Consider the following 27963-nt stretch of genomic DNA (forward strand, 5'->3'; position numbering starts at 1 on the left):
AACTAGTTAAAAATCACCAATCGGGGGGACGCCTGGGTGGCTCAGTCGGTTGAGTGCCTGACTTCAGCTCAGGTCATGATCTCGCAGTTTGTGGGTTCAAGCCCCGCGTCGGGCTCTGTGCTGACAGCTCAGAGCCTGGAGCCTGCTTCGGATTCTGTGTCTCCTTCTCTCTCTGCCCCCCCTTAGTTGTGGTCTGTCTATCTCTGTCTCTCAAAAATAAATGTAAAAAAAAAAAAAAAAATTTTTTTAAATCACCAATCAGGAAAAAAAATATAGATAATATTTTTATAATTTTGATATAGGCCTACACAAGACATAAAACCCAATAGCCATAAAGGAAAAAATAAATACAGCAACATGGAAAAAAAACCCTCACTGACATTTAAAATCTCATAAAATTATAAGGAACTGAGAAAATTATTTGCAGCACTACATGACTATCAGAAGCTCTTTTTCCTAACAGCTCTTCCAAATCAGTTAAGATGATCAACATGTCAAAAAAAGGACAAATCCATATGTAAGCCATTGACAAAATAAGAAAAATAGCTATGAAAAGATGTCTAATTTCACTAATGATTTCTGAAAAAGGCAAAATTTTAAGAAATGTACACTACCATTTTTAAACCTATTAGACCTTAAATCTATTAGTGTAATTACTATGTGGGAAAAGGGCACCTTCACCCACTATTACAGGAAAAGTTAGATAAACTATGTTAGAAGGCAATCTGCCAATGTCTAAACATAAAAATGTGTTTGTCATTTGACATAACACTTCTAGGAATTTATCTTACTGAAACAATCACAAGCGTGAGAAAAAAAGCACATTGCAGCAATGTTTGGAATGGTAAAAAACCAGACTCAACTTTTGGTTTTTGGTAGATTACATTTATTAATGTCTACCAAATCAGAAATTAAAAGTGAGAAAATTTTAAAATATTCATCTTTTCACTAAAAAGTAATAAAATCATTACATATTAACAGCATATTTTTACAAGAGATAATTACACTTTCCAAAGACCCCCCACCCACCCCCCGCCACACAAAAAAATTAGTAAAAAGCATGGCATTATTTTACATTTTTACAAGTCTCTTTATTTTGTAGCCCAATGTAAGACAGCTGGATGCTCACATCTGCTGAATTCATTCTCTTGCAATATGTTGTTTTGGTTAAAGCATATGAAGAAAACGCAGCCTCACACAGATGTATAGTTGGAAAAGGGAAATAAATTTAAATAGTGCTTCCATGAATATTCTTTGATGTTACATTAAAACTCTAACACTGCATCTGGGTGGCTCAGTCGGTTAGCATCTCTGCCTCTTGATTTCGGCTCAGGTCACAATCTCCTGATTCATGGGATCAAACCCCATGTTGGGCTCGGCACTGACAGCATGGAGCCTGCCTGGGATTCTCTCTCTCCCTCTCTCTCTCTGTCCCTCCCCAACTCGTGCATGCACCCTCTATCTCTCTCTCAAAAATAAACATTTAAAAAAAAAAAAAAGGTTTTCAAAAAAAAATTTTTAATGTTTATTTTTGAGAGAAAAAGACAGAGCACGAATGGGAGAGGGGCAGAGACAGAGGGAGACACAGAATCCGAAGCAGGCTCCAGGCTCTGAGCTGTCAGCACAAAGCCTGAATCGGGGCTGGAACTCACAAACCACGAGATCATGACCTGAGCTGAAGTAAGATGCTTAACCAACTGAGCCATCCAGGCACCCCAAAACGCTGGTTGTTTCTTAAAAATTAGGCGTAATGTGGAATCTGAAAGATACCAATAACTTTTTATAGTGTTACATATTAAAAGTGATTGATTTATCTTGCACTTTGAATGGATCTTTTATTTGTGTGCTATTTTGTACCTACAAGCTTTGGTTATTTGCAAAATACAGGTTCACCAAGTTACACGAATCTTACAAACCTTGACAATATTTTAAACATCACATTTGCAAATATCACTACCAACCCCATCAGCAAAGCCTTCTAAGTTTACGTTGTCCATCTCCTGGTGAAGAGCACAGCTTTCCAAAATTCTAATTTTCACTTGAAAGTTTGAATTTTATTGGATTTAGGCAAAAAACGCTGTCAATTATTTTCCTCAGAGTGACAAGCCCACCTTGCTCATCTCTGCTGGATACCCAAGTCTGAAGAGCTGTGTCATTATTTCAAGGAAAAAATGGCGTTCCAAGAAGAAAGCGGCCAGTGTAACTCACAACTCAGTTCCCCAACTGGCTTTCTTCAAGACAAACATCACGTATCAGCGTGCGGCATACCTGCTTTATGCACACTTCCCAGCCTGCCACCCAGAGTTTTAAAAACCTTTTACTGAAAGGATTTAATAAAATTCATAACTTTTACTGCTTCATCGAGGCCATTCTTTTTTTTTTTTTAATTTTTTTTTTTTAACATTTATTTATTTTTGAGACAGAGAGAGACAGAGCACGAATGGGGGAGGGTCAGAGAGAGGGAGACACAGAATCTGAAACAGGTTCCAGGCTCTGAGCTGTCAGCACAGAGCCCGACATGGGGCTCGAACTCACAGACCGCGAGATCATGACCTGAGCTGAAGTTGGCCACTTAACCGACTGAGCCACCCAGGCGCCCCTCATCGAGGCCATTCTTAAGTGAAACGGACTCTTCTTTGGAACTTCGGGCGTGTGGCAATGCGAAATGCGGTGACTGCTGCCGTCTGGCGCCAGTGCCTGAGTTTATGCTACGGCACCAGCACCTTTCCCGCCACCGTTTTCACTCGGCAACATTAAATGTAGGCACAGTGAAAAGGCAAATAGCATCTTACCATTACTATGAGAAGTGGCTTTGACCTTGGGGACTCCCTGAGAGGATCTCAGGCCCCCCTCCCAGGAGTCTTCACACCATACTTTTGAGAACCGCTGGATTCAATAATCACAGTACATATATACGCCTGCATTATTATGGAGTTACTAAAATGAATTAAATTATTCAAAAACATCTGAATGTTTATAATATACCCATCTATGCATCAGAAATCAAGATAGTGGTTACCCTGGGGAGGGGACAGGAAGGATCGGGAAGGGAATGTCTAGGGTACTGGTGATATTTCTTGGTCTGGGTACAGGCGAGAGAACACGCACACCCTTAACATTATGTTGTACACCAGTGGACATTTAAAAAATCTGTACTTTTCTGGCAAGAGTCAATATGTGGAAAGTGCTGCTATTATGCTGAGATGGGGAAGACTCAGAAAAGAGTAAGTGTGAGACTGGGGGCAGGAAGGACAGTGTTTTGGATATGCCCAAGTAGAGGGGAAAACTAACAAGAAACAGAGAGAAGAAATAGTCCTACAAGGGGAGAAAGGAAAGAAGCCTGAGCAGTAGTACCACTTACTAAAAAGTCAAAAACCTAACATTTCACGTTACAGCTCCAAATGTCCCCTTCTACGTTTTCCAAACTCAAACCGCTTTTAATATTTTTATTAGTTCCTCAAATGGCATATCAGCCTTAATTGAATTTCTAGTAATTATTATTTTCAGATTCAGTATTTATCTGAAGAAACTATTTCAAGTATTTCTGAGCCCTTTTAAACTTTTTTTTAAAAACCTTTGTGTTTCTAAGCTATTAAATAACCCAAAGGACAGTGTGTACTTTGATTTGCTTGTTCTGACTCCTTCCTCACCGATTCCGTATTGATAGTGAATGTATATGAGATTTTCGTTACTATTTTCGTACTTTCTTAAGTAAAGACTAAGGTACCCTTATCACTCAGCTTTTAACAAACTAAACATTCCTTAAAATGGTTACTAGGAAGGAAAAATAAAGTGTCATCTAAAACACTGCACAGCTTTGGCAGTTATCAACCCATTCAGTATCAGCTGCTATAAACTTTATAGCTAATGATACTAATTTTGGAAAACTGATAGATTTGATGAGTTGGTTATGAAGCAAAATAGCCTTTGGTCATTCGGCCAACTGTCTTGCTCCCATAACAGGAGATAAAGCAGCAAGTGCAGATACAGAAACAAGTTAGGCTATTTCGTGGGGAGAAGATAAGGGACTCTTGTCTGCTTCTACTTCTTAGCTAAGTTTGAAACAAGTTCCTGTGCTATGAGTGAGGGCTGAGATGGGCTGTGGGATATTTGGGGAGAAAGAAGGTGCGTAGCTATCTTACTGGAGTAGGACAAGGAATATCCTGCAACATGTTGGGCTGGTGGTTAAGTGTTGGTCTGAGATGTGAGGTCATGAATGTAAAGGGAGACCTATCCACCCAGTGGTGCATTAACACTAGTAACAAACAGAAGGTTGCCTGGGTAGAGGCATGGTCAAGCAAATGGTTTAACCAGAGTCACAGCTTTGCCAGGTGGTTACAATAAACAGGAGGCTAACAGAGTTAAAGGTGTTTATAAAGTAACAATGGACCATTAACTAGAAGCTGGAGCAATGGATAGTCAAAGTGGCAAGGTTCACAAACTGAAAGTCCCAATGGGACCAAAAAAATGCTGGCATGGAGTATTAGAGCAAGTCAGCTGTAAGATCAGAGTGGGATGCTTGAGGTAGAGACCTTTAAAGATAACCCATAACAAGGTAAAGGGTATGACCACAAGAGTAGACAGCATGGTTGTGGGAAGGGATGGCTAAGGTGGATTGGAGGAAAAGATCATTAAGAAACAAGGTGTCAAGGAACTGAGAGGGCCAAGGACTTGGACAGATTACACATACGGAAGCTAGAGTCATCAAGAAGGCAGTCCTGAGTGAGTGGACAGGAAGACTGTGACCCACGTTAAAGCCACCAATGAATAACAGAGAATGACCAAGAGATCAGGAAATGTCAGAAGGGGTCAGTATACTGTCAAGTCTGATGGCATAACCCAGAGGGAAGAGAAATGGCTTGAAAGCTGTGAGGAAAAAGGACACCTACCCCACCCAAAGCGCATAAGGCATGAAAGAGAAACAAAGAGCACCTCCTTGGGAGGCCCACAGGCAAAGGAGCATGTTAGGAAACAGCCAGATTTCAATTTCAATTAGGGAAAGGATGCGGACAGAACTTTTTTCACAGAGGGATTAAAAACACAGCGTATGTGCTACCTTTTGGGCACGGTTCCAGAGGATACCACGTAAGGGCTAAAGAATGACAATTTCCAATTAAGGAGCTCTGAAATTTGTGCTGGGAAAGGCTCTCAACTCATAAAAATCTGGAAACAACTTCAAGCTTAATTTCTGGTCACTGATTTTTATAAGCATCGTGCATAACGTGTCCCCCAAACGGTTTTACGACAAAAGTTCACATACAAGCGCTTACCTCTATTTCTGTAATTTTTTCGGAAGGATTATCAATTAGGAAACGTGCTAAAGTCCCAGGAGTAGTTCTGTAGGTTAGAATGATTGAGTTTTTAGGGTCCTGACACCACTGAATAAAGAGATCCCTTGAAAATCCACATTCCAGGTCGGGCTGGCTGGCAAGCACCACTTTAGGGCTCGGTACCCGGGCCAGGTCAGAAAGACCGTGGCACAGAGAGAGGTGGCGGAACTGAAATGGATTATTTCTTTTGTCTTCAAAACATCTCATCAATTTGTCACTCATCCATTCTACCTGGTATGGGGGGAAAGGATGACAAGAAGTAGAGAATACTAGACTGTAACTCCAGTGTCTTCTACAAAGCCGAAGAGTTCACATTCTGCCTTTTTTTAAGTCTTTCCCACCAGTGGTTGCTTAAACTTGAACCGTTTTGATGAGCAGCTTATTTTCTGCTCTGTCCCCCACGACGACATCCTCCCACCCCACAGTTCATCCCTAAAAATCCAATTCTGCATTATATCTCAGTTACACGTCACCTTAAATCTTTCTGAGAAAGCAGAGTACAAGTTCTAAATAAATCTCTTACCCAAAATTTCTAGTTCAAGGGAAAGAGTTCATTCAGAAAGAAGGGAAAAATGGATTCTACCATTTATATCCTAGGAGGTATGTGTCCCCATTTTACAGAATGTGATACCACGCATTAGAGGAGAAACAACTTACCCAATCTGTAAGATGGGGACAAAAACAGAAGCTACTTCACAGGGTACATGAGGATTACATGAAATATTCCACATGAACACACAGTACAAGTGGTTCTTTTTTTAGCTTTTAGTACCATTATCACCACCATCATCATCAACCTCTTTCACAGAAAAATAAAATCCAAAGGACAACTAAAACATTGCTTTCCATAAGCCCAATTTCCGTAGCAACCTTCTTTATTACGAAGGACAATATGGAAACAAACCTGGGACTTAGAAAACTCCACCACATTGTAGCTGACATTATTCAGGAGGGCCAGTGAGTAGACACCTAGCCCTGCATCTTTAGTTCTCCAGATCTGATCAAGGAGTTGAGCAAGTTCCAAAACTCTGCCTGCAGTGTCCACTGCTATTAACACATTTCCATCACCTCGAAGCGTTTCCAGGACATTTGCTAGAAAACAAGAATATACATTCTGTATCAAGCATAACAATACCTTGCTACAAAATTGAAGAGGACTTCATCTCCACGTTTTTAGTATAAAGACTGTAATTTATAAATGAGCACTCAGGCCAAGTGCAAAATTAAAATTCCATTCACGTTATTACAACTACTTTTTTGTACATCCTGTGACTGTATCCTCATAGGAGTGAAGGACATTGCCATTAACTCTACTTTTTTTCACTGAAAAAACTGTAAATCAGTGGTCCCCAACCCTCTCCACCCAGAGTACACATGAACAATGACATTCAAGGGGTGCCTGAGCGGCTCAGTCAGTTAACAGTCAGACTTTGGGGGCGCATGGGTGGCTCAGTTGGTTAAGCATATGACTTAGGTCATGATCTCGCCGTCCGTGAGTTCGAGCCCTGCATCGGGCTCTGTGCTGACAGCTCAGAGCTTGGAACCTGTTTCAAATTCTGTGTCTCCCTCTCTCTCTGACCCTCCCCCCATTCATGCTGTCTCTCTCTGTCTCAAAACTAAATAAACGTTTAAAAAAAAAAATTAAAAAAAAAAAAAAGAGTCAGACTTTGCCTCAGGTCATGATCTCACGGTTCGTGAGTTCGAGCCCCATGTCAGGCTCTGCACTGGTGGTACAGATCCGGCTTGGGATTCTCTCTCTCTGCCTCTCCCCTGCTTGTGTGCTCTCTCTCTCTCTCTCTCAAAATAAATAAACTTAAAAAAAATTTTTTTAAAAGAAAGAAAATGACATTCGTACACTACACCAGGGTCAATTATTTATAACTTTGTTATAAATGATTCCCAAATGTATACACACACATGCACACATTTATACTTTATGTTTAGACTTTAATCTAGAGCATGGAAATCCACTTTGAGATATTTGGTAAAAACAAACTCTAGCAGAAACAAACAAAAAGACATAAGAATTGAATAGGTGACTAAAACATAGGACACAGATTATGTTTTTAAGTAGGGCATGGAGCCCAACATGGGGCCTGAACTCACAACCCTGAGATCAAGACCTGAGCAGAGGTCAAGAGTCAGATGCCCAATCGACTGAGCCACCCAGGTGCCCCCACAAGTTATGCTTTTTAAATAGAGAAATGAAAACAGTGGTTTCAAACGTGTAAAAGCAGAATCCATTTTTCTTGCTGAAATCTCATGCAGCTTATAAAAAAAGAGTAAAAGGCAAAGCAGCTAGAGCCAAATCGGAAGCAACCAGGGATGGTCCGGAGGCTCCTCTTTAGAACCAAGACTACTAGAATGTAAGACACCCAACACCAAAATCAGTGGACTATTTCCACCCTCGTGTATCTCCTTGGTTCATTTTTTTAGAGTGTAAATGTTTTTCTAAATGATTTCTGTGAGCTCTTTATACATTCTGGCATCCCCCAGACACATACCAGTGAGTGCCAAATAGAGCTAGCTATGTGCTGAAGGGCAGGGAGAGGTCAATCTTTATACCTATCTCACAAAAGCTAAATTCAAAGGAACTAAAGCATCTTTTTGTACAAAATAATGATAAGATCACATAATATTTTTCCAAAAATACTAGAGTTAACCAAGCTCATATGACAAGAGAAGTGTTAAACAAAATAGAAAAAACAGTATTTCACACTACCATGCACTTCCACAGAGGACATTAGGTAATACATACTCAGAAGCTGTTCATCTCTCTGTTTCCTCCGAGGCTGCACATACGTAGCATTAAATGAATCTGTGATAAGCAGGGAGGGTCTGCTTAGCATTTCCAGGGAACATCCATTTAAATGGCTATAACAAAGTTGAAGAAGAGAAATATTTTATATCACCTCAAATAAACAGTAGCTTATCTCACCTAAAAAAAAGCAACTTTCTTTTATAAGATTTTCCTCTAACTATAAAAGTACACATGCTCATTGATAAGAAATCTAATATATTAAAAAAAATTTTTAAAAAAGGAAACTTAAGATCTTCCAGCGTACCACCACTCTGAGAAATCAATATATTATTCTGGCATATATCCTTCTAAGCATATAAACACAGTTTTCTATGCATATACGTGTGAACGTATTTTTTAAAAGTGGCATCCCATGTCTATATATTCAGTTCTATACCCTGGTTTTCTCCCATGACCTTAAAATTGGTTTCTAAATCTATTTTTCTAACAACTGTTAAGCACTTCCTACTGTGTGTTTTATTTGATCACTTCCCTTATTATTTAGGTTACTTTTCTTGTCATTATAAATAATCTCAAAGAACATTTTGGCAAAAAGTTTCAATTGCATTTCTGACGGTTTCTTTAGGACACATTCCTAGAGATGTATTTACTACAATATACAATTTTGCTAACTGGCTTGCAGAAAGATTTAACCTTTTCTAGAAAGCTCTCCCTTTTCCAGTAAAGTTCAACCAGAAAGAATGAGCAACTCACACAATATTTCCTGGAAGAATATTACCATTTAAGAGTCATTTTAATGGTATGTAATTTTAAAAAGAATTATCATTTTAATTTTACATTATAACTTTTGTCCATTTTGTCACTGGCATCTTTTTGATTGGTTAATATCTGGTCTTCTACATATAAATGTCTTTAGCCAACTTGCTGCAAATATTTTCTCTATTGTATTGGTCTTAATTATTTCAGACATTTTGAATCTGTATATAACCAAATCTATCAAAGTTTTCTGTGGTAACCTGGTCTGGTAACTTTACACTTACAAACTCTTTTCCAAATCAGAGATTAGACTCATGAATATTGTTTCATTTTCTATTTAATTTTAATCCATCTAAAATACATTTGATAAGCAGTAAAAAAAAAAAAAAAAAGACACAAACTTTCCCCCAAAATGTCTGAATACCATTACTCAAAAATCCATCCTTTACTCATTAATCTGTGACTACAAAAGCCTAAAATTCATTACTTATATATCTCTAAATAGAAGATCCAGAAGATCTTGAGGCTTTTGTAATCTAATACAAAATAACTATAAACTTAATGTACAGAAATTACAAAAGAAGCCTCTACAAAACGATTTTATTGTAATGTTGTGAATACAAAATGAAATATTTAAACTTACAACTACTATGTTCCCTTTTAAAGGGAGTCTGACTTCATTTTTTTTTTTTAAGGGAGTCTGACTTCAAATGTAGTTATATGATAATTACTAACTTTATTAAAAAAAAAACACCCATCCACAAAGTTCCTTTAAATAGCAGGTGAAGTAGCATATAAGATATAATTTTATGTACAAAAATTAATCTCCTTTCCAACATCTCCAGGGAGATACCTGTTTTATAGAGTGGATACTTAGGTGTAAATTTGTAAAATATATTTTATCTCTTAAATCAAAGTTTTCCCTCACAGTGAAAATAATTAAGTTTGAAAACGTTCACTACTTGAGGCTTTTAAATAGTTCTAGATTTCTGGTTAAAAAAAAAATAACTTTTTAAGTTTCCCCCCAAAGAATGAAACACCACCAACTGCATCTCCGTTAGCTTTTGTCTTGATATACCTACATCTCCCTCTTGTGGTTAAAGTCAACTGCATAGACAATTTCTTCTTCTCCATCTTTGACTATTTTCCATATTGTTCCACCTATCATATGACCAGCTGGCAGAGGTGTGATAGACAAGCCATGTCCTTTACCTGTGTCAAAAAGATAATGACAATACTCAGATTTCTTTTACAATCCTAAAGAAAGCTTATTTACTTGTAAACTATTTTTAATAGCTAATATATACAGTGATACACCATTCCAAAGTAACAAGGCATACAATGAAAATGCAAGTCTCACTCTCCTGTCCCCCAGCTACTCTACTCCTTCACTATAGACAAACACTCTTGTCATATTGTTATGAATTCTTGCAGACCTATTGGTGCTTATAAAAAGCAGTATATAGAAATCAAGTTTAAAAGCCAATACACTATTAATTACTTAGTATGAATGAATACATTTGAATATTTTTTGTTTTTACTTATTTATTTTGAGAGAGAGAGAGCAAGTTAAGAGTGGGGAAGAGGCAGAGGGGGTGGGGGGAGAGGGAGGGAAAAAGAGGGAGGGTGGAGAGAGAGACAGAGACAGAGACAGACTCCCACGCAGGCTCTGCAGTGTCAGTGCAGAACCCAATGAGGGGCTCGATCTCACGAACTGTGAGATCGTGACCTGAGCCGAAATCAAGATTCAGACACTTAACCAAGTAAGTCATCCAGGCACTCCAAATACATTTGAATATTTACACTGTACACACAATCATCAAATGTTTCTCCTTCTGCTAACCTCTAAACTCAGAGTAACCATTCAGATCTCATTATGGTAAAAAATCTATCCTACAGAAAAATTAAGCACAAGCAAAACTGTTGTGACCATTGTTATTTCTTGACTAAATCACCAGAGTCCACTGTTATGCCATTTTTTCAATTTCATTGCCAGGCTTCATATTTATGACAATCTTTAATACCTATCTCTCCACAGAGGAGAAATGTGTACCTAAGAGAGGACTTCCTGACCTAATTACATAATAAACTTCTTAATATCCGATTCTAGAATTCAGTTATCTGCTACTATGCCGCCAAGGCACTGCATCTCCTTCAAGGCCTGAACACCACCTCCAGTCACCAGAGCGGCTTTAGCCCCTCAACCCCACTGTGAAGTCCTAGGAGGAGGATGCGGCCACATCACCTTTGTGCACCATACACAGGAAACACTAAGTTTTCCCCGGCTGCATGTGAAAAGGCTTGAGCTACTAACGTTTTGTTGCTATTTAGCCTGGACTATTTTAAAATCCAAACGACTTGGGAGAAGTTCAGCGTCCATATCAGAACTAATCAGATGCTAATCTTTGCTTTTTCAGACCACAGGCCCTAGGATATTTACTACAAGTTCTCCCTGGACTTGTCAGCAGCTTAAACCCTGTTAGTCCAATTACTACTGCAGACATTCTTTTACCTTTCAAATTCACAATCTGAGAGAATTTTAACTGCTGTATTTTATCAAAGGCTGCATCCACATCGTCTAATGTAAAGAGCGTAAAGTCCTCTGTGTTGTGTCGAGACTAAAAGAAAAACACAAATAAAAGGTTAAAAATGATCACTGCGGGAGTATAAAAAGCTTTTTTTTACCGCTTCACTTACCTGGTAAAGATCATACATGAACATCTGTCCCATTTTATAAACAGGAATGGTCGCATAGATCGCACAATTCAGCCCCAGCTTCCCGACAGCAGACGGGAGGGCACCAAGATGGAGAGGATCAGGATGGGACAACAGCACTGCATCAATCTGGTGAACATGCCTACAAGAACAGGATCAAAACGCTCTCTCCATTTCTCCAGACTTGTTTTGAAGAGTAAAGACTATGCTGGGGTCAAAGAGGAAAACTAAGAGCTAAAGTTACGACACCAATCAAGTTCAGTTATTACTACCCCCATGTTGCATAGATATCACAAGTATGGAATATGTTGCACAGAAACAGGTGATGTCTACACACATCTTTTTTAAAAAAAGGAGAAAGAGGGGGCCTGGGTGGCTCGCTCAGTCGGTTAAGTGTCCGACTTCGGCTCAGGTCACGATCTCACGGTTCCTGAGTTCGAGCCCCGCGTCGGGCTCTGTGCTGACAGCTCGGAGCCTGGAGCCTGCTTGGGATTCTGTGTCTCCCTCTCTCCCTCCCCCGTTCACACTCTGTTTCTCTGTCTCTCAAAAAATAATAAACATTAAAAAAAATTAAAAAAGGAAAAAGAGAACCAGTAGACACACCACACAGAAGCTGATTTTCATTGGTTATCTTATATGCCATTAATTTAGGTTGAAGAACTCAACTTGAAATTTCAGAAATTGTTCATTCAGAAATGGCCACACGTTTATTATGGATTTTTGCCTCCGCTTTTTAGCATGGTGCCTGATAGCACGTTCTCTACAGTGAAACTTCAACTAATCAATAAAGCACACACTCTCACTGACAGAGAAAATTAAGAAAAAAAAAATGTTTTGCTACAAGTTCTAGTTTCCAAATATTTCAGTCCCCTTTCCTTCCATAATTAATATAACTGAAAACATAACTGAATTTTTCTTTGATGGATCAGTATTGTTTTATATCACATGGTCAGTATTCTGGGCACCAATTCTCAGTGTAGAGCCTCAAAACACATAGAAAGTAAGCAAATGTGATCTGACGGCAGACCTTCCACAGGGAAGGTTTTTTCCTCTTCAAATTCTTCTAAACCTAATCTTCTCTAAAATTAGGGTGCAAAGATCTCTACTGGGACCCATTAGCCAAGTAACAATTAACATTTTACTGAATCTCAATAAACATAGCTCATAATACAATCAAAACTTTAAAAACGAAAACAGTCGCTTTTTGGCTCTTTGGCATGCAAAATCAGGTCTTTTACTATAAATCAGAGCAAAGAGAACATACACTGGGTCACATCAAAATGGTATCATGGTGTAGAAAAGAGAAGTTGATTTAACTGAAGTCTAAAAATAGGAGAAGTAACTTACTTCCTCAGGGAGTCTATAATATCCATAGAAAAGTGCTCATCCCAGCCACAGTCCAGGAGAAACCTAAACTCGTCAACTTGCAGAAGATAGCAAAGAGCAGACTCTTCCTGAACCCCCGAGAGGGTAGTTAATTTGATAATAGAGGTCATTTTTGGTCCAAAAACAACAATCCAAAAAGTTCTTTTAAAAGAAATAAAAATATAATTAAACACACATCATAGTCTAACACACGTAATAGACAAATTAACATTGTATCAAGTTTCTAAGTGATTAAAAATTCCATAAAGAGAGAAAGCAAACACATTAAAGACCTACTTCCATCACTGCTAAATTTGAAAGCACAAACATGACGTTACACACTCTTGTTGACAACGAGTCCTTCAGCGGCTCCTCAGTGTGGCTTAATGAAAAGCAGTGAACTTTAGAACCAGTTTCAGATCGGAAGCTACTACTATGTGGGTCTAAGCAATTAATTAACCTCTCCTCACTTATGTATGCCAGTCTATAAACATGAGTATTAATAATTCACATAAAAACGATGTTGAAAGATTTCAAATAATGTGTAAATTACACAGACTAGAGAACACCAAGTTCCCCAATAAATGAATGTATAATGAATTAATGAACTCATCCTCCAAGGTGACTTTGTGCTTCCTTTATTTTGCTCTGTGATGGCAATGATTTCACTGCCTTACAATTAGTTTCCATGTCTTTCTCTCCTATTAGACCAGTGGTCCTTAAATAAACAGGCATGCTTGAGGATCTGATAAAAGTTTTGCACTCTTTCTTCTCCCCTCAGTCGTCAGGGAACAAACAAACAAGGCACACATACTCAATCCACGTACTTTTTAGGGAGTTTAATGTTAAGAACACTTGCACTGGAGAGTAAGCAACTACAAAAGACAGATGTAGAATCTTAAGCTTGCAATTCCTGAGAGAACCTGACACACAGTAAGTGCTCAACATATATTCCATGGAATTTGGGTCGAGACGCCTACCGTATGAATTTCAAGGTGTAACATGAACACGTCTATTGGGATTTCAGACCTAGAACTGTGTGCTATTAAACACATGTGACGGAAACACTGATTAGCAGAGTACAGCTCCACGGCAACATTTCAGATCTTAGCTCCTCGCACTACATTAGTCTTCCCTGGCCGACTGTGCAAGTCAGGAGAGGTCACGCATACCTGATGGCCTCTTACCAGCTGCCCAAGGCCCTATCAACGCACTAAGGTAAACTGACTGTCACCTTTCACGACAGGCTGTCAGGAGGCTAATCCCACCTCATGTCGTCTTTCCTCTCGTCAGTCTCAGCCAAAGATCCAAGACTCCTGGGCTATCCATGATCACTGACGTGCACGTCTGCCTGTCAGATCCAATCCCCTACTTTCTATCCCTCCCAGGTCCTTCCAGTACGTTCTCTGGGACGATGCCGCTCACACTCATCTGTGAGCGCACCTCTTCTCTGAAGGTCCTCTTCACCTGGTAATCTTCGCAGAAACTGGTTCTCCTGCCACCTCCTCACAGGGTTTTCTTCTTCTTCTTGCACCCCCTGTGCCTCGAAAGCGGGCAGTATGCGTTCCTTGCTCCTCGCTGCAGCTCAAGCCAGGTCTCCTCCTTCCTCCTTCGAATACCCCAGTCCCACGGGGCCTCACGCCTCCCAGCGGCTATGAGCCTTCCCTCTCTCCTCCTCGCCGCTGACATCCGTTAACCTGACCTCATTCACGGACGACTTTCATTCCTGACTTGGTCTTCTTAGTAACGTCACTACTGAATCTGGTGCCCGCCTTTCTCCACTCCCATAACCCTGTTTCACGTCAGCCACCCACCACTACAGGTATGCCCTAGACCTCTTCACCCATGAGTTGCACCATTTCCAAAATCTGACCTTCCAGCATCTCCCTCTCTCACTACTGCTTCGCTCACTCAGCAATCCCACTGCAGAAATCCTTCGGCCTCACCGAATCCCTCATCATCCACCAACCATGGTTTCACCCCCTCCAGTCTCCATTCACATCCCTACCATCAATCCACGACCCATTATGAGTATCTTGCAAATACCATCACGTATCTCACTGCTCTAGTCCTTCTTGGTACCAACCTGGCAAAACCCCAACCCCGACCGACTCCAATCATTTGGTCTGCCTATTCCAGGAACTATATGTTGCCGGGGGGGAGGGGAGGGGACGGGGGTCAATCCCACAACTGCGCTACCTGCTCTTTCAATTCATGGTCAAAGGTCCCAAGGAGGCACTAAGCACTACTCACCAACCTGAGTTTTCTTAGCTGGCTGACCACCTCTGAGACTGCCATTGACATCGCCTCTTCTCTGCTCAAGCATCATGCACTGCCCCCTCTGCCCTACTATCAGTTCATAATCCCACTTCACTCTTCAATTAGAAAATAGAAGTCATCAGACAAAAATTCGTTTTCCAATACCAAACCTATTAATGTATCTGCACGTACACTGTTGTGTCTCCCATTACATGAACTCAATAGCCCTGCTCCCTATGAGTAGTCTGGCTGCCATTCTCGTTTACCTTCTGGAGGACCGAACTTCTTCAGCCATTCCCTCTTTTCCCCACATCAAACCATGTATCACTGATGCGCCACTCCTATTAGCACACACAGATCCTCTAGAATTTCCCGATTTAAAAGAGCCCTCTCTTAATCCTACTATCCCCACAAGTAGTCCATCATTTCTATGTTCCCCTTTCATCGCAAAAGTTCTCAGAGGATTTGTCCACATGTGTCTCCACTTTCTTGCCTCCCATTCAGACTACCAAACCTGGCATCTTTGTCTACCAGCCCACTACTAGTGTGTTCATCAAGGTCACTGGCAAACCTCTACGCAATTTAAGCCAATGGCATTTCTCGGGCTTCCACTGACAGAAACTGTAGCAGCATTCGATAAAAATAAGTGCTCCAGCCTCCCTGAAATGCTCTCCTCCCTCTGCTTCTGTGTCACCTCCATCCTACTTTTCCTTGTATGTAACTGGCCACTCCCCAATCTCCTTTGCTATTTATTTTCTTCCACCTCAAATGTGGCAGTGTGCTTCAGCAGGATTTTTTTTTTCCAGGTAATCTCACCAGTTCCACAGCTATAAATATCACCTGATCTCTGATGGCCTCATCCTTGAGTCCTTCCTTTACTTTGTATCCCACATCCGATCTATCACTAAGTGCTGCATTTTTACCTCCATTCTATTTCTCAAACTTCCCTTCTGTCTCCACTGTCACTAAGACCTCTAACTAGTTTGTACGTTTTCCCAGTCTCAAATTTATTCTGAGATGGTTTTTTAACAACCCTAAAGTCCTTCCCCAACTCAGTTATACCCTGTGACATCACTCTACTTCCCTCAAAATGCTTACTGCTCTCTATGCCTGCTAGTTACTTATTTACTTGCTTTGCCCATCCCTGTCTTTCCTCCTCATCCCCGCACTAGACTATGAATTCCATGAAAAAACAGACCTTGTCAGTTCTGGTCACAGTTATCCTCCAATGTGTCCACAGTGCCTAACACATGGGCGGGGGGGGGGGGGGGGGGGGGGAGGTCAACAAAAGCTTAAATGAAGTATGCCTAGTGTTAAATGAGCTTAGTGAACTGGCTACACCATCAACAGTTATCTATTCTTATGCATTTCCCCTTGCTTGGGAGAGCTCTTTGAGTCTCGATCCTTTTTTGGGTCCTTACTATATATTATTAGCACGTGTCTTAAACACATAGTGGTTGTTCCATAAAGAACTGATGAAACAAATAAGTTAAAATTAAAAATATGTGGGGGCGCCTGGGTGGCGCAGTTGGTTAAGCGTCCGACTTCAGCCAGGTCACGATCTTGCGGTCCGTGAGTTCGAGCCCCGCGTCAGGCTCTGGGCTAATGGCTCGGAGCCTGGAGCCTGTTTCCGATTCTGTGTCTCCCTCTCTCTCTGCCCCTCCCCTGTTCATGCTCTGTCTCTCTCTGTCCCAAAAATAAAAAAAATAAAAAAATAAAAAAAATAAAAATAAAAATATGTGGACTCAGCATATTCCTATTTGTAAGGCATGAGAAGTACAAAGACATTTATTCTCCATTTGATGAAAAACATTTATAAATACAATTTGGGGAAGGAAATAAAAAAGTTCTCCCTGCCAAAAAGCTTCCTGTACCACAAGTATATTAGTGGCCTAAGAGAAACTCTTTTTCTACTCAAATCCACCTTCACTTCCACTTTATTTAGATTACAAAGTGGAAATAAAGTAGCTTGCAGACAGAAGTGAATGAGTTCATGTGAAAGCTTTTTGCAGATAGACCCAGGTTTCAACAGGTGAAAGGTATTTTTAATACAATTGCTTATACTGTGGCTATATCTTTACTAGAGACATTCATCACTTACTGATATCTCAGTCGTATATAGGATGAAACACCATGAATTCACGGGAAGAGTTCTTCATAAATCTAAAAAATAAAGAGAGTCTGCTAAATGTGGTATAACAGATTTACTTCTGTTTTTAATTATGGTGTTTACCTTCTATGTCATGCCCTAAGGTGAACACATGAGCAGCAGCAAGTAGCATAAGAAATGATCCTGTTTTTAAAAAGAAAACCTGTCCTAATTTTTGGAAGCTGAAGCTTACATAGAACAAACAGAGATAATAAAAGTCAAAAATATTGTACCAAATCGGTCACAATCGGGCTAAAATGTGCAGTTTAGGAAATAAGATTTTAAAAACTGACATTAGCTTATGTTAATGAGAATCATAAAAGAGGTGAGATCTTAAATTACTCGTTAAGGATGGGCAGGACCCGAGAGACAAAAACAAAAGGTATTTCAAACAGGGGAATAACATGACCACAAAGGCACAAAAAATGTACAGAGTGTTAGTGGAAAAAGCAGCTGGGCACATTTTCATATAAGCAAAAAAATGAAAGAAAAATTCTAATGAACAGAAAAGGGCCAGATAAAGGCCTTGGACTCTGGATCTAGTTCTTCAGGCAACAGAGAAAGATTTTAAGATCCATTATCAAGTAAGAGGACATAATACAGGAAATTCTGTATTTTAGGAAAATCAGTTGGTATGGATGATTGATTAAGTAAGATACAGAGAGCAAGGAGATGAAAAGGAAGAGTATTTAACAAACTACTTCCTCCTTTCGACTTTGCTGGTTCTATTTTGAGACTAAATGCCTTTGGTCTCAAATGTACTTTGTGACTATATGACATGAATTCATTAGTTCTTATCTAAGTAACCAAGGCTTGAAATTCTACATGTTTGATTCCTTCCTTTACTTTTTTTGAACAGTCTGTTACCAACTCCTGATTATTTTTCTTAGCCTCAAAATGCTTTCAAATGTATCATTCCCTTTCCATTCCTACCACCAGTACCTTAAAGCAGGGCCTCATTACCTTACATTTGGGTTTCTCTGTTTCTCTGCCCCCAACCTTTCCTCCCTTTCATCTCAACCTAAACATTACTGCCAGGTTAATTATCCTTTGCTCAGAAATCTTGGAAGGTTTCTTACTGCTTGAAAAAACAAAAACCTGAATGCCTTAACCGGCAGTGGAGGGCGCCAGCTCACCACTGTGTCAAGACCCAGTTCAAATCCCACCTCCTTACAAATTCCTCTATCATTAGTCTAGACTACATCGGCTCTGCCCAACAAAAATATCATGCAAGCCATAAATGTAATTAAAAATTTTATTCCCAGCCACGTTGAAAAGTTTTTGGGTGAAATTACTTTTAATGTATTTTATTTAACCCAATATATTCAAAATATTATCATTTCAGCAGGTAATCATTATTAATAAATTATTGAGATATTCTACATTGTTCTTCTTACCAAGTATTTGAAATCCAGTAAGTATTTTATATTTACAGCATATTTCAAATCAATCTAACCACAATTTCAAGTGCTCAACAGCCACACGTAGCTCGCGGCTGCAGTAACAGCACTAGGTCTAGACTCTAAAACCCACGCTTTCGTCTGTAGAGCACTGTGCTCTGCCACTCAAGGTGCAGGCTGGCACCATTCTATTCTGATGTACATGTCTTAGGCTTTTTTTTTTTTTTAATGTTTATTTATCTTTGAGAGAGAGACAGAAAGCGCACAAGCAGGGGAGGGGCAGAAAGAGGGAGACAGAGAATCTGAAGCAGACTCTAGGCTCTGAGCCGTCAGCACAGAGCCTGATGCAGGACTCAAACTCACCAACTGCGAGATCATGACCTAAGCTGAAGTTGGAGGCTTAACCGACCTAGCCACCCAGGTGCCCCATCTTAGGCTTGACTTTAATGGTATCACCAACCATTTAGTCCCTTGGCCCAAAACCTCTGGAGTCACCCTCCCTCCACCAAATTGCTGCCACCAGTTGAATCCTATTCAGAAAGGTCTCTCCAGGCACCTAGGTGGCTCAGTCGGTGAAGCGTCCAACTCTTGATTTCGGCTCAGGTCACCATCTCACAATTCGTGAGATCAAGCCCCATATTGGGCTCTGAGTAAATAGCATGGAGCCTACTTGGGATTCTATCTCCCTCTGCCCCCGCCCCCCACGAGCTCTCTCCCTCTCTCAAAATAAATAAACTTTTAAAAAAATTGTTTCTTTCACACCCATTACTATCCTACTTCAATTGAGGCACACATTACCTTACCTGAATGACTGCAATTTCCTCTTACCTAGTTTTCCTATTCCAAGTTGATTCTCTATACAGCTGTCAGAGACCACCCTGTGTGTGTGTGTGTGTGTGTATACACACACACATACTCACGCCCTTTCCTTGTGCAAAGTACGTGCACTGGCTCCCCTCTAACTACAGGATAAAGCCTGAACTCCTTAGCTGGAAATCAAGGTCCTTCACAAGTGGCTCTCAATCTCACTCTTCCTTTGCCAACCACCCTTGCACTGCATGTCCCGGCATATTTATCTTCCCACTCTCCCTCAGCGCGCCAAAACTTCTCAAATCTCTGCATCCAGGAATGATCTCCTCCCGAGCCTAGTAAATTCCTTGTGACCCTTCATGACCCAGCTCAAATAGCTATTCCTTTGTGAAGCCTTTTTGGTGGCCTCGGGCGGTTTATTTTCATTTAGCACAAACAGCACTAAGAATGTTTGTTGAATGGACGTTGAATGTATAGGTGAAGAGCAAAACTGATCATCTTTGTATCGCCAGTATCAAGCACAGCACTCAAATCCTAACCTAACCACAGTACCCTAACCAGGTCATAAATTGCTTCCTTGAGTCTGACGGACTCATTCATCCCAATTACAGTTACTTGCTCTCTCAATAACGACCTTGCATGTTGATGACAACCAAAAGGAACTACACAAAATCCAAGGGAAAACGAAGGAATCTGGGTTGGCCTTTGAACTCACGTGGTACAAAAAAGCCTCTTCCTGGTTAGTTCAGAAAGAGAAGCGGCTTCTTAAAAAAAAAAAAAATCATAAGGGTTGCAAAATAAAAAAATTGGGGATGGGTAATTGATAACTCAGGTTCGGCAGGTGGCAGGAGGCCACACTTGCCAGTGTTAAGGCTGGTGTGACCTCCAGTTTACTTAAGAGCTAGTAAAACAGTGACGGTGGAAGCGCTCGAGGGCAAAGCGAGGGCTGGGAGGGTGGGGAGGCTGGGGGGCGCGAGCGCGGAAGGCCAAGACAATTTTAACGAAGCATGGTTAACATCTTAAAAGGTCCCCGGAGTCGATTAACTAAAAAGGACGCCTACTTCGTGCCCAGTGCTTAGCAGTCTCGTGGCCTTTGAACCCGAGGCCACGGGAAGACCCCCAGCGAGGAGTCCAAGAACACGGTAACCACGAGACCAAAGCTGGCGTCAGATTAACTCCTCCAACGCCGAGAAACAGGGCAGAGGAAAACAGCAAAAAAAAAAAAAAGGGGGGGGGGGAGGCAAATAGTGAATCGTACGGACTGCCACAAAGACCGGGAGCTCTAGACCCCCGGAGAAATCACTTCTCTTTCCCTCGCTGAGCACTTCTGCCAGGTCCGGCCAGGACAGTCGCAACCGAAACCCCAGGAGCACGTCCCCAGCAGAGACCCGGCCGGAGTTGGAGCCAGGGTCTCCCCTGAGGGCCGAGGGCGCCCCCTCCCCCACCAAAGGGCTCACTCCTTTCCTCCGCCCTCACTTGCCTCGTCAGTCCTCCCCCAACGCCGTCCACTGCCCTTCCCAACCCCTAGTCGAATCCAGGCTCAAGAGCGAGAAAAGCTGATGCTCGCTCAGCAGCACCCGTGACGATCAGCCAGCAGAAGGCCCCCCGATGGCGGCCGCCATTTTGAAACTGGAGGCGAGCCGCTGAGGCGGGGAAGGCCCAGGGCAATACCATCTTAGAGGGGTAGAGACGAAGCTGTGGGAAGGAGATGGCGCTTTACCCCAACAAGTCCCGTCATCTTGCACCGAAGGTGTAGTTGTAGAAAATTTATAATGTGTGAAAAGCTAAAATAAATACGAGAAGAGTCAAACATGAAAAGGAAGAAGGGGTTTGGTTTCCCACCGCCACCCCTCTCTTCGAGCGGGCGTGGCGAATGGCAGGTCCCAAGGCCGCAGCTTCCGCCGGCGCCGGTGGCTGGGCTCGCCTCTGCCCTGGGTCGTGGGGTCCTTTTTGGCACCAAGGCCGCAGGTGGGTCCCGGGTCCAGGAGCGCCGAGGCGCCCCGTTGTGTAGGCAGGGAAGGTCCACCTCTAGGAAAGCCTTCGGCGGCGGTACGTGTAGGCGGGGGGGGGGGGGGGGGGGGGTGGCTCGGGGCTTGCGAGCTGTGGAGACGGGGAAGGGAAATCGGGGTTTCTTCCCGGGGACGGCTGGGCTTCCGTTTTGCGCCTGGCGGCTTTTGGAAAGGGTAGTGGGAGGCTGTCATTATTGGAAAACGTCTTTAAGGGATAACCCGGTGACCGCCCTTGGCCGGGCCGCAGAGGTTACAGGCCGGGGTCGCACTCCAGGCTCAAGGAGGGAAGCCGCTGCTTCTCTGCCAGCATCACATATTCGTCCAGGTTTCAGCGTTCTGTCTCCTCGTTGCTCTAGATTGGAAACCTCGTTCTCTTCCAAATCGCAAACCTTCTTGAGCCGGCCATTGCGCTCGCGTACACACACACACACACATCACTTAAAAAATGTAATACTGCATTTGTGCTTGGTTTCCAGGGTGGATATGTCATTAAGACGTTTCCAGATCTCAAGCAGTTCAGTTTCTCCACGCATCCCGCACTGCTTTTCATCGATCATATATATGGTTCAAAAAAATGTCGATCTAAAGTGCTGTGGGGACCTATTAGAGATTAGGATTTCATTTTTGAAATATCTATTCATTTATGTTTTTACAACGTAAATTGGCTTACAAAAATGCATACCAGATTCAGTTTTCTTTTTAGAAGTTACGCGAGAAAAACTGGGTTGAAGAAAAAGTAATGTTAAGAAAAATAAGATAATCCTGAGTGAGGTCGGTCTAAATGTTTACCTCTAGAGTTACCTTAACGGACAATAAAGCACAAGTAGCTTGAACCAAGCAGCCACCCTGCCTGAGTATTAATCCCAGCTCTACCACTTAACTGCATTTGTCACATTATGCAAGTTGATTGTCCCTGGATTTCCTCATGAAAAAAATGTGCCTCCTACATCGGGGACATTAGTGCAGACACGCATAGTGTTGTGAAGATTACATGAGGTTAGTGATGGTGAAAAGCAGTAAGAACCGTACCTGATAGTGCTATGTGAGTCTGCTCTTTCTAGAGGTAGGGCAAAAAATTTGGAACATTGGTAACAGAGGACAGGTGATAAGTTAATGATTCCTTGAGTCTGTAAGAGAAAAAACAATTCGTTTTTCTTAGGAATACCATAGCAAGTCCCAGTTCTAAAGTAAAAGCAGAATTTTTCATGAGTCTTCCGTGGAAAGAAGACAGTACTAAGTGCAGTGTTCTCTTGGTCACCCATGTGGATGTCCCTCTTCATCCAAACCTGGGCTTGTTTCATTGGAGTCTGTCCCAGGACCTCGCTGCTGTTTGTCCATCAATGAAAGCCCTCTGTGGTCTTCGGCCCATGACCAGAGCCTGTCTATACTCCACCTTCTAGCCATTCTTCCGGGAATCATTCTAGCTCACTCTTAGGTCCATAAATCTTTGTCCTCCCTGGTCATCCACTCACAGTGAAATACAGAGGACAAATTATGTTCAGTGCCGCTGCTCCCAAAGTCCACTAGATAGATGATACAAGTGTAATATGAAATGCCTGTGGGACTAAATTTGTCATTTACCTCCTAGCAATAGAATCATGGTGGCTGGACCCAGTTCTGTATTTTGAACATAGAATCCTTCCATCGACCATTCTTCACCTGTGGAATATATGTGAGAGCCTATATGGAGCCAGGGCCTCAGAGGCTTGTCTCAGAATCTTCTCAGATTCTCAGAGTAGAGCCAGACAAAATACCTACTTGCCCTGTTGGAAGAATGCCAACAATAATGGCTTATAGCCCACGGGTGGCCATGGGCTTATTTAAAACAGTCTCGGACTGAGTCATCAGGCATTTTTTAAAATGCAAACACTATCTCGGGGTGCCTGGGTGGCTCAGTGGGTTGAGTGTCTGACTTCAACGCAGGTCATGATCTCGCGGTTGACGAGTTTGAGCCCCAGTTGGGCTCTGTGCTGACAGCTCAGAGCCTGGAGCCTGCTTCAGATGCTGTGTCTCCCTCTCTATGCCCCTCGCCCACTCATGCTCTGTCTCTCTCTGTCTCAAAAATAAAATAAACATTAAAAAAAAAATTTAAATGCAAACACTATCTGACTGCTGTGCTGTTAGGCTTGGCCCCTATTAAGAAATTTGAGGAATCTGTAGCAACAGGTGACAATACATGAGAGCTTGATTTCTACAGAGGCCTATCTTGTCTAGTATTCTGCATTTTCCTGCTTTCAAAGTTACATTGTTTGATTAAGGCATGTATTATTCCCATATTTGATTGGCTCAAGTTTATAAAACAAGGGGCTATAATTTGGTGGGCACTTGGTCAGATTCACAAAAAGTGCTTTGTATCTAAATGCAAATAATGTTACTTAAGGCACAATGCTAAGAGAGCCACCATCTTCTAGAAAATAAGATGAGGTTACCCAAGAACTATTTGCATCAAATTAGCTAACTAAATCAATTCTTTGAGTTACAGGTTTTTCCAACCCCATCCAGAAGGAGGACCAAGGAGTCTCTATTTTTGATAAAGACTCCCAGGTGCTTTTTAATTTTTTTTTTTTAATATTTGTTTATTTTTGAGAGAGCATGAGCTGGGGAGAGGCAGAGAGAGAGAGAGAGAGGGAGACACAGAATCCGAAGCAGGCTCCAGGCTCCGAGCTGTCAGCACAGACCCTGACGCAGGGCTCGAACCCAAAAACCATGAGATCATGATTGGAACCAAAGTCGGACACTTAACTGACTGAACCACCCAGGAGTCCCAGGGCTCCCCAGGTGCTTTTGATGTGCAGGCAAGTTTGAGAATAACAGCTGTAGACAATAGACTAAAACTTTAATGCCTGAACTGTATATATTTTAAATACCTCATTTACTTTACATAATTTTCCAGATTGGTGATATTCAGACTGGAACCTGCTATATGTAATATTACACCTTATTAAATAGAGTATATAGTAATTGTGCAGCTTTTTACTTCATGGCCATTTTCTAGCCCAGTGCCTTTAGATAGTGATTAAGTTTGAGAAATATAGTAGTAGAATGTGTAAGTATGAGAAACGGTGTCCTAGGAGGAGAGGCAGGATCCAGTCTACCTAATCCTAGCAGTTTCGTGCTAAGCACTTTTGTTGGCAGTAACGTGTTCTCTTACTAGGGTATTGTCCTATGCCTTCTCAGCCATTGTATATTATTTATTCATTTTAGATTCATATATAGGCAGATGTATTTTGAGTTCATCTTTAGGTACACATTTTTACAGAAAACTGACAATGCAACTATGTTTTTATGGAATTAATGCAAATTAATTTTCCATTTGGTAGCTTCTAGTTCTATTCTTCCTCTTCTACCTTTTAGGAACTCTTAGAACTTAAAATTCCTTAAGTGCCATGAATGTCAGGTCAGGAAGAGATCAGGAATATCAATTCAGGAAGAGAGGCATTGTGATCTAATAGAATACAGAGCTTTGGAGCAAACCTGAGTTTGAATTCCAGCTCTGTACTCAATTTTAGGTTAAGGTGTTTTCTAATCTGTAAAATTAGGATAATAATAGTTATTTCATGTTACATATAAGACTATATGATGGCTCCGGTACCTAGTAGTCGTTCTCTGAAAGTAAATTCCCTCCTGCCCATATCTTTTATAAAATCACTGATTGATATTGAGATCTACCATGACATTTTTTTTAATGTTTATTCATTTTAGAGAGAGTGGGGGAGCGGCAGAGACAGAGGGAGACAGAATCCAAAGCAGGCTCCAGGCTCTGAGCTGTCCGCATAGAGCCCGATGCAGGGCTCAAATTTAGGAACGGCAAGATTATGATCCAAGCCGCAGTTGGACACACAACCAGCTGAGCCACCCAGCTGACCCTAGCATGGCATTGTTGAATGTGGTTATTTTTTTTAATTTCTCCCATATCTTCATTTACTTTCAAAAATTAGTTTCAGCTTTGTGCTGTAGCAGTATCACAGCTAATGGGGTTTATCCGAGTCACAATTACTGCTAAGTCAAAAATTAGTCTTCAATATTTATAGCTTTATTTAAAGAATTTGGTTTTTGGCATAATAGTATAATTATATTTTAGTATTGTAAGAGGTCCTAAAAGATTTTTTTTTTTGGTCTTAAAAAGATTTTACACATGTGTAAAAGTTTTAAGTTAACAGTAGGAGGATGCAAATACTCCTCCGCTTTTACAGGTGGAATTTTTTATACTCTCCATTTCTCTGCACTGTACCATATCAGATCACTAGTGGAACTAGAAAAAAAGTTAATAAGTTGATTTTAGTGCAATGCAATTTTTAAACTTTTTTTTTTTTTAAGTTTATTTATTTTTGAGAGAGAGACAGAGTGTGAGCGGGCAAGGGGTAGAAAGAGAGAGGGAGACAGAGACTCCGAAGCAGGTTCCAGGCTCTGAGTTGTCCCCACACACCCCGACTCAGGACTTGAATTCATGAACTGTGAGATTATGACCTGAGCCGAAGTCGGACCTTTAACCGACTGAACCACCCAGGCACCGCATAGTGCGATGCAATTTTTATATTAACCATTGTTACCTATATAATCGTCGAGTAGATTTTAAGTTGTATACTGCATTCTGATGCTGAGCAAATTTGAAGAGGCTTATTATGCTTTTAACATTTACTAAATTCAGGATTAGCTCTCTGTTTCAGATGCAATTAAAAACATTTTTTTTAATGTATTTATTTTGGGAGAGAGACAGAGGGTGTGTGCACGAGTGGGAGAGGGGCAGAGAGAGAGGGAGAGAGGGGATGCAAGCAGGCCCTGAGCTGTCCGCACAGAGCCCAAAGTGGGGCTCGACCACACCAACAGTGAGATCATGACCTGAGCTGAAATGGAGTCAGAAGCTTAACCGGCTGAGCCACCCATGTGCCCCAAAATGCAATTTTTCAACATATTTCAAAGGCAGTTATATTTCTGCTCATTCTTCTTTTTTGTTGTTGTTTGGTTTTTTTTTTTAGCATTCATGATGAACGTAATTCAGATTGTTCGTGACCACTGGGTACATATACTTGTGCCTGTGGGATTTGTCCTTGGATGTTATCTAGACAAAAAGAACGATGAAAAGCTAACTGCCTTCCGGAACAAGAGTTTGTTGTTTAAAAGGTTAGTTTGTACGTTTGTTTTAAACCAACAATTGGCCAGCTTTTGGTAATACTCTTTTTAATACCATGTGTGCCAAAAATAAGCAGAAAGGGTAAATTTTCCCCCAAGAACTTCTATTCAAATGCTATCATTTTGTAGTATTATTTGTCGTTTAATCTTTGGATAAAACTGAGTGATTACCTTTCGAATAACAGATCTTCAGTTTATGAACAGGGTATTTCCGATGTTTGAATTTTTTTTTTTTTTTTTTTTTGGCATTCAGGGTACATTTGTAATATAGAAACGAAGTTTTAAACTAGCTCACCAAAGCCTACTTTAATGTGGCTTTCACATACATTATCAGACAGCATTTTACATAAACCAGAATGTAGCTGAAATATATGATACCAATAGTGGCTCAGTGCTGTGTTTGCAGCAACACTGCTGGAGAGCTCTAGACACGGTGGCCAAGTGATCAGAAGGCAGCTGACTGCTGCCTGATCCCGTTGTGTCTCTGGAGATGGCTTTTTTGGCAGCAGAGAGGTAGTTAGCAAGGCAGGGTGCCTGCCACTGGGTGTCACCTAGGTGGGAAGAAGCTCCGGGGACCAGAGGCTTGAGCAGCATTCACAGTCCCTATGTAGAGGGGGTCTATGGTTAGGGATTTCAAGAACGATCACATACATGAATTAGAAAGGGTTTAGAAAACCTCAAGTGAACAGAGGATAAAAGCTTTCATACAGACTAAAAAATTACGGTTCCTAAATCTAGAAAAATGAAATTGAAGGGCTGGTAAAAGTTTAAAATCATGAGAGAACAGAATGGCTCTGTTGAGTCTACATAAAAACTTTAATGGGTCAATTTAATAGAATATAAAATATTGAACTCATACTCTTCTTTTTCTCCCCCATGAAAGTTTAATTTATACCTTTTCCTTTCCTTCCTAATTTCCACACAGGGAATTGAGACCCAATGAAGAAGTCACCTGGAAGTAAAGGCTGTGACTGAAATACACAATGTTCACATTTTAAAAATTGGGAGAGAAATAAAAACACATTCATTATTTAATTTAAAGTGTGATTCTTTTTATGTTGGAGTAATCTTCCACATTTCAAGTAATAGGCACACATAGCTTAAAAATAATTATTGACCGCTTGATTATGCACATTGATGTTAAATTTACAGTCAGCATTTCATTTTCTTTTCCCCATTTTAGACCATAGCACTATTAAAACGCATAGCAATTTTTTCCTCAGGTATTTTTCAGAAAAATGTTTTCAAATTATGTGCTTTAGAAGGATGACACTAGCTG

At 41.0% G+C, this 27963-nt stretch overlaps 2 protein-coding genes across 5 annotated transcripts in view; one reads left to right on the plus strand and one right to left on the minus strand.

Moving 5' to 3' along the window:
- Positions 1–21182, minus strand: part of CPSF2 (cleavage and polyadenylation specific factor 2) — a 33308-nt gene extending 12126 nt beyond the window's left edge. The window contains exons 1-10 of one of the 3 annotated variants that reach the window (XM_086708964.1): positions 21026–21182; positions 17288–17349; positions 13755–13802; positions 12910–13089; positions 11545–11704; positions 11360–11465; positions 9930–10059; positions 8089–8204; positions 6235–6422; positions 5271–5561 (exon numbers count right to left, since the gene is read on the minus strand). In XM_086708964.1, the coding sequence (XP_086565090.1) occupies positions 5271–5561; positions 6235–6422; positions 8089–8204; positions 9930–10059; positions 11360–11465; positions 11545–11704; positions 12910–13058 (1140 nt within the window). In that variant the 5' untranslated portion in view covers positions 13059–13089; positions 13755–13802; positions 17288–17349; positions 21026–21182. Of the gene's footprint in view, positions 1–5270; positions 5562–6234; positions 6423–8088; positions 8205–9929; positions 10060–11359; positions 11466–11544; positions 11705–12909; positions 13090–13754; positions 13803–17283; positions 17350–21025 lie in introns of all 3 variants that reach the window. The other 2 variants (XM_086708963.1, XM_086708965.1) reach the window with 2 other exon arrangements.
- A 205-nt stretch (positions 21183–21387) lies between these two features.
- NDUFB1 (NADH:ubiquinone oxidoreductase subunit B1) lies at positions 21388–27719 on the plus strand. Of its 2 annotated transcripts, none has more exons than XM_086708967.1 (3): positions 21388–21513; positions 26531–26675; positions 27610–27719. In XM_086708967.1, the coding sequence occupies exons 2-3, from the start codon at positions 26536–26538 to the stop codon at positions 27644–27646; spliced, it is 177 nt and encodes a 58-aa protein (XP_086565093.1). In that variant the 5' UTR covers positions 21388–21513; positions 26531–26535; the 3' UTR covers positions 27647–27719. The 2 variants fall into 2 exon arrangements, with proteins under 2 accessions (XP_086565093.1, XP_086565092.1); XM_086708966.1 differs by having other exon boundaries at positions 21446–21594.
- Positions 27720–27963: the final 244 nt, after the last annotated feature.

This window comes from Puma concolor, chromosome B3 (assembly GCF_028749965.1).
Source record: "Puma concolor isolate L17-30 chromosome B3, mPumCon1.1.hap2, whole genome shotgun sequence".
In the NCBI taxonomy this organism is placed as follows: domain Eukaryota; kingdom Metazoa; phylum Chordata; class Mammalia; order Carnivora; family Felidae; genus Puma; species Puma concolor.

Coding starts and splice junctions, on each gene's coding strand:
- NDUFB1 (XM_086708967.1), top strand. CDS start 26,536: ATGATGAACGTAATTCAGATTGTTCGTGACCACTGGGTACATATACTT. Junction 26,676..27,609: donor AAGAGTTTGTTGTTTAAAAG/GTTAGTTTGTAC, acceptor ATTTCCACACAG/GGAATTGAGACCCAATGAAG.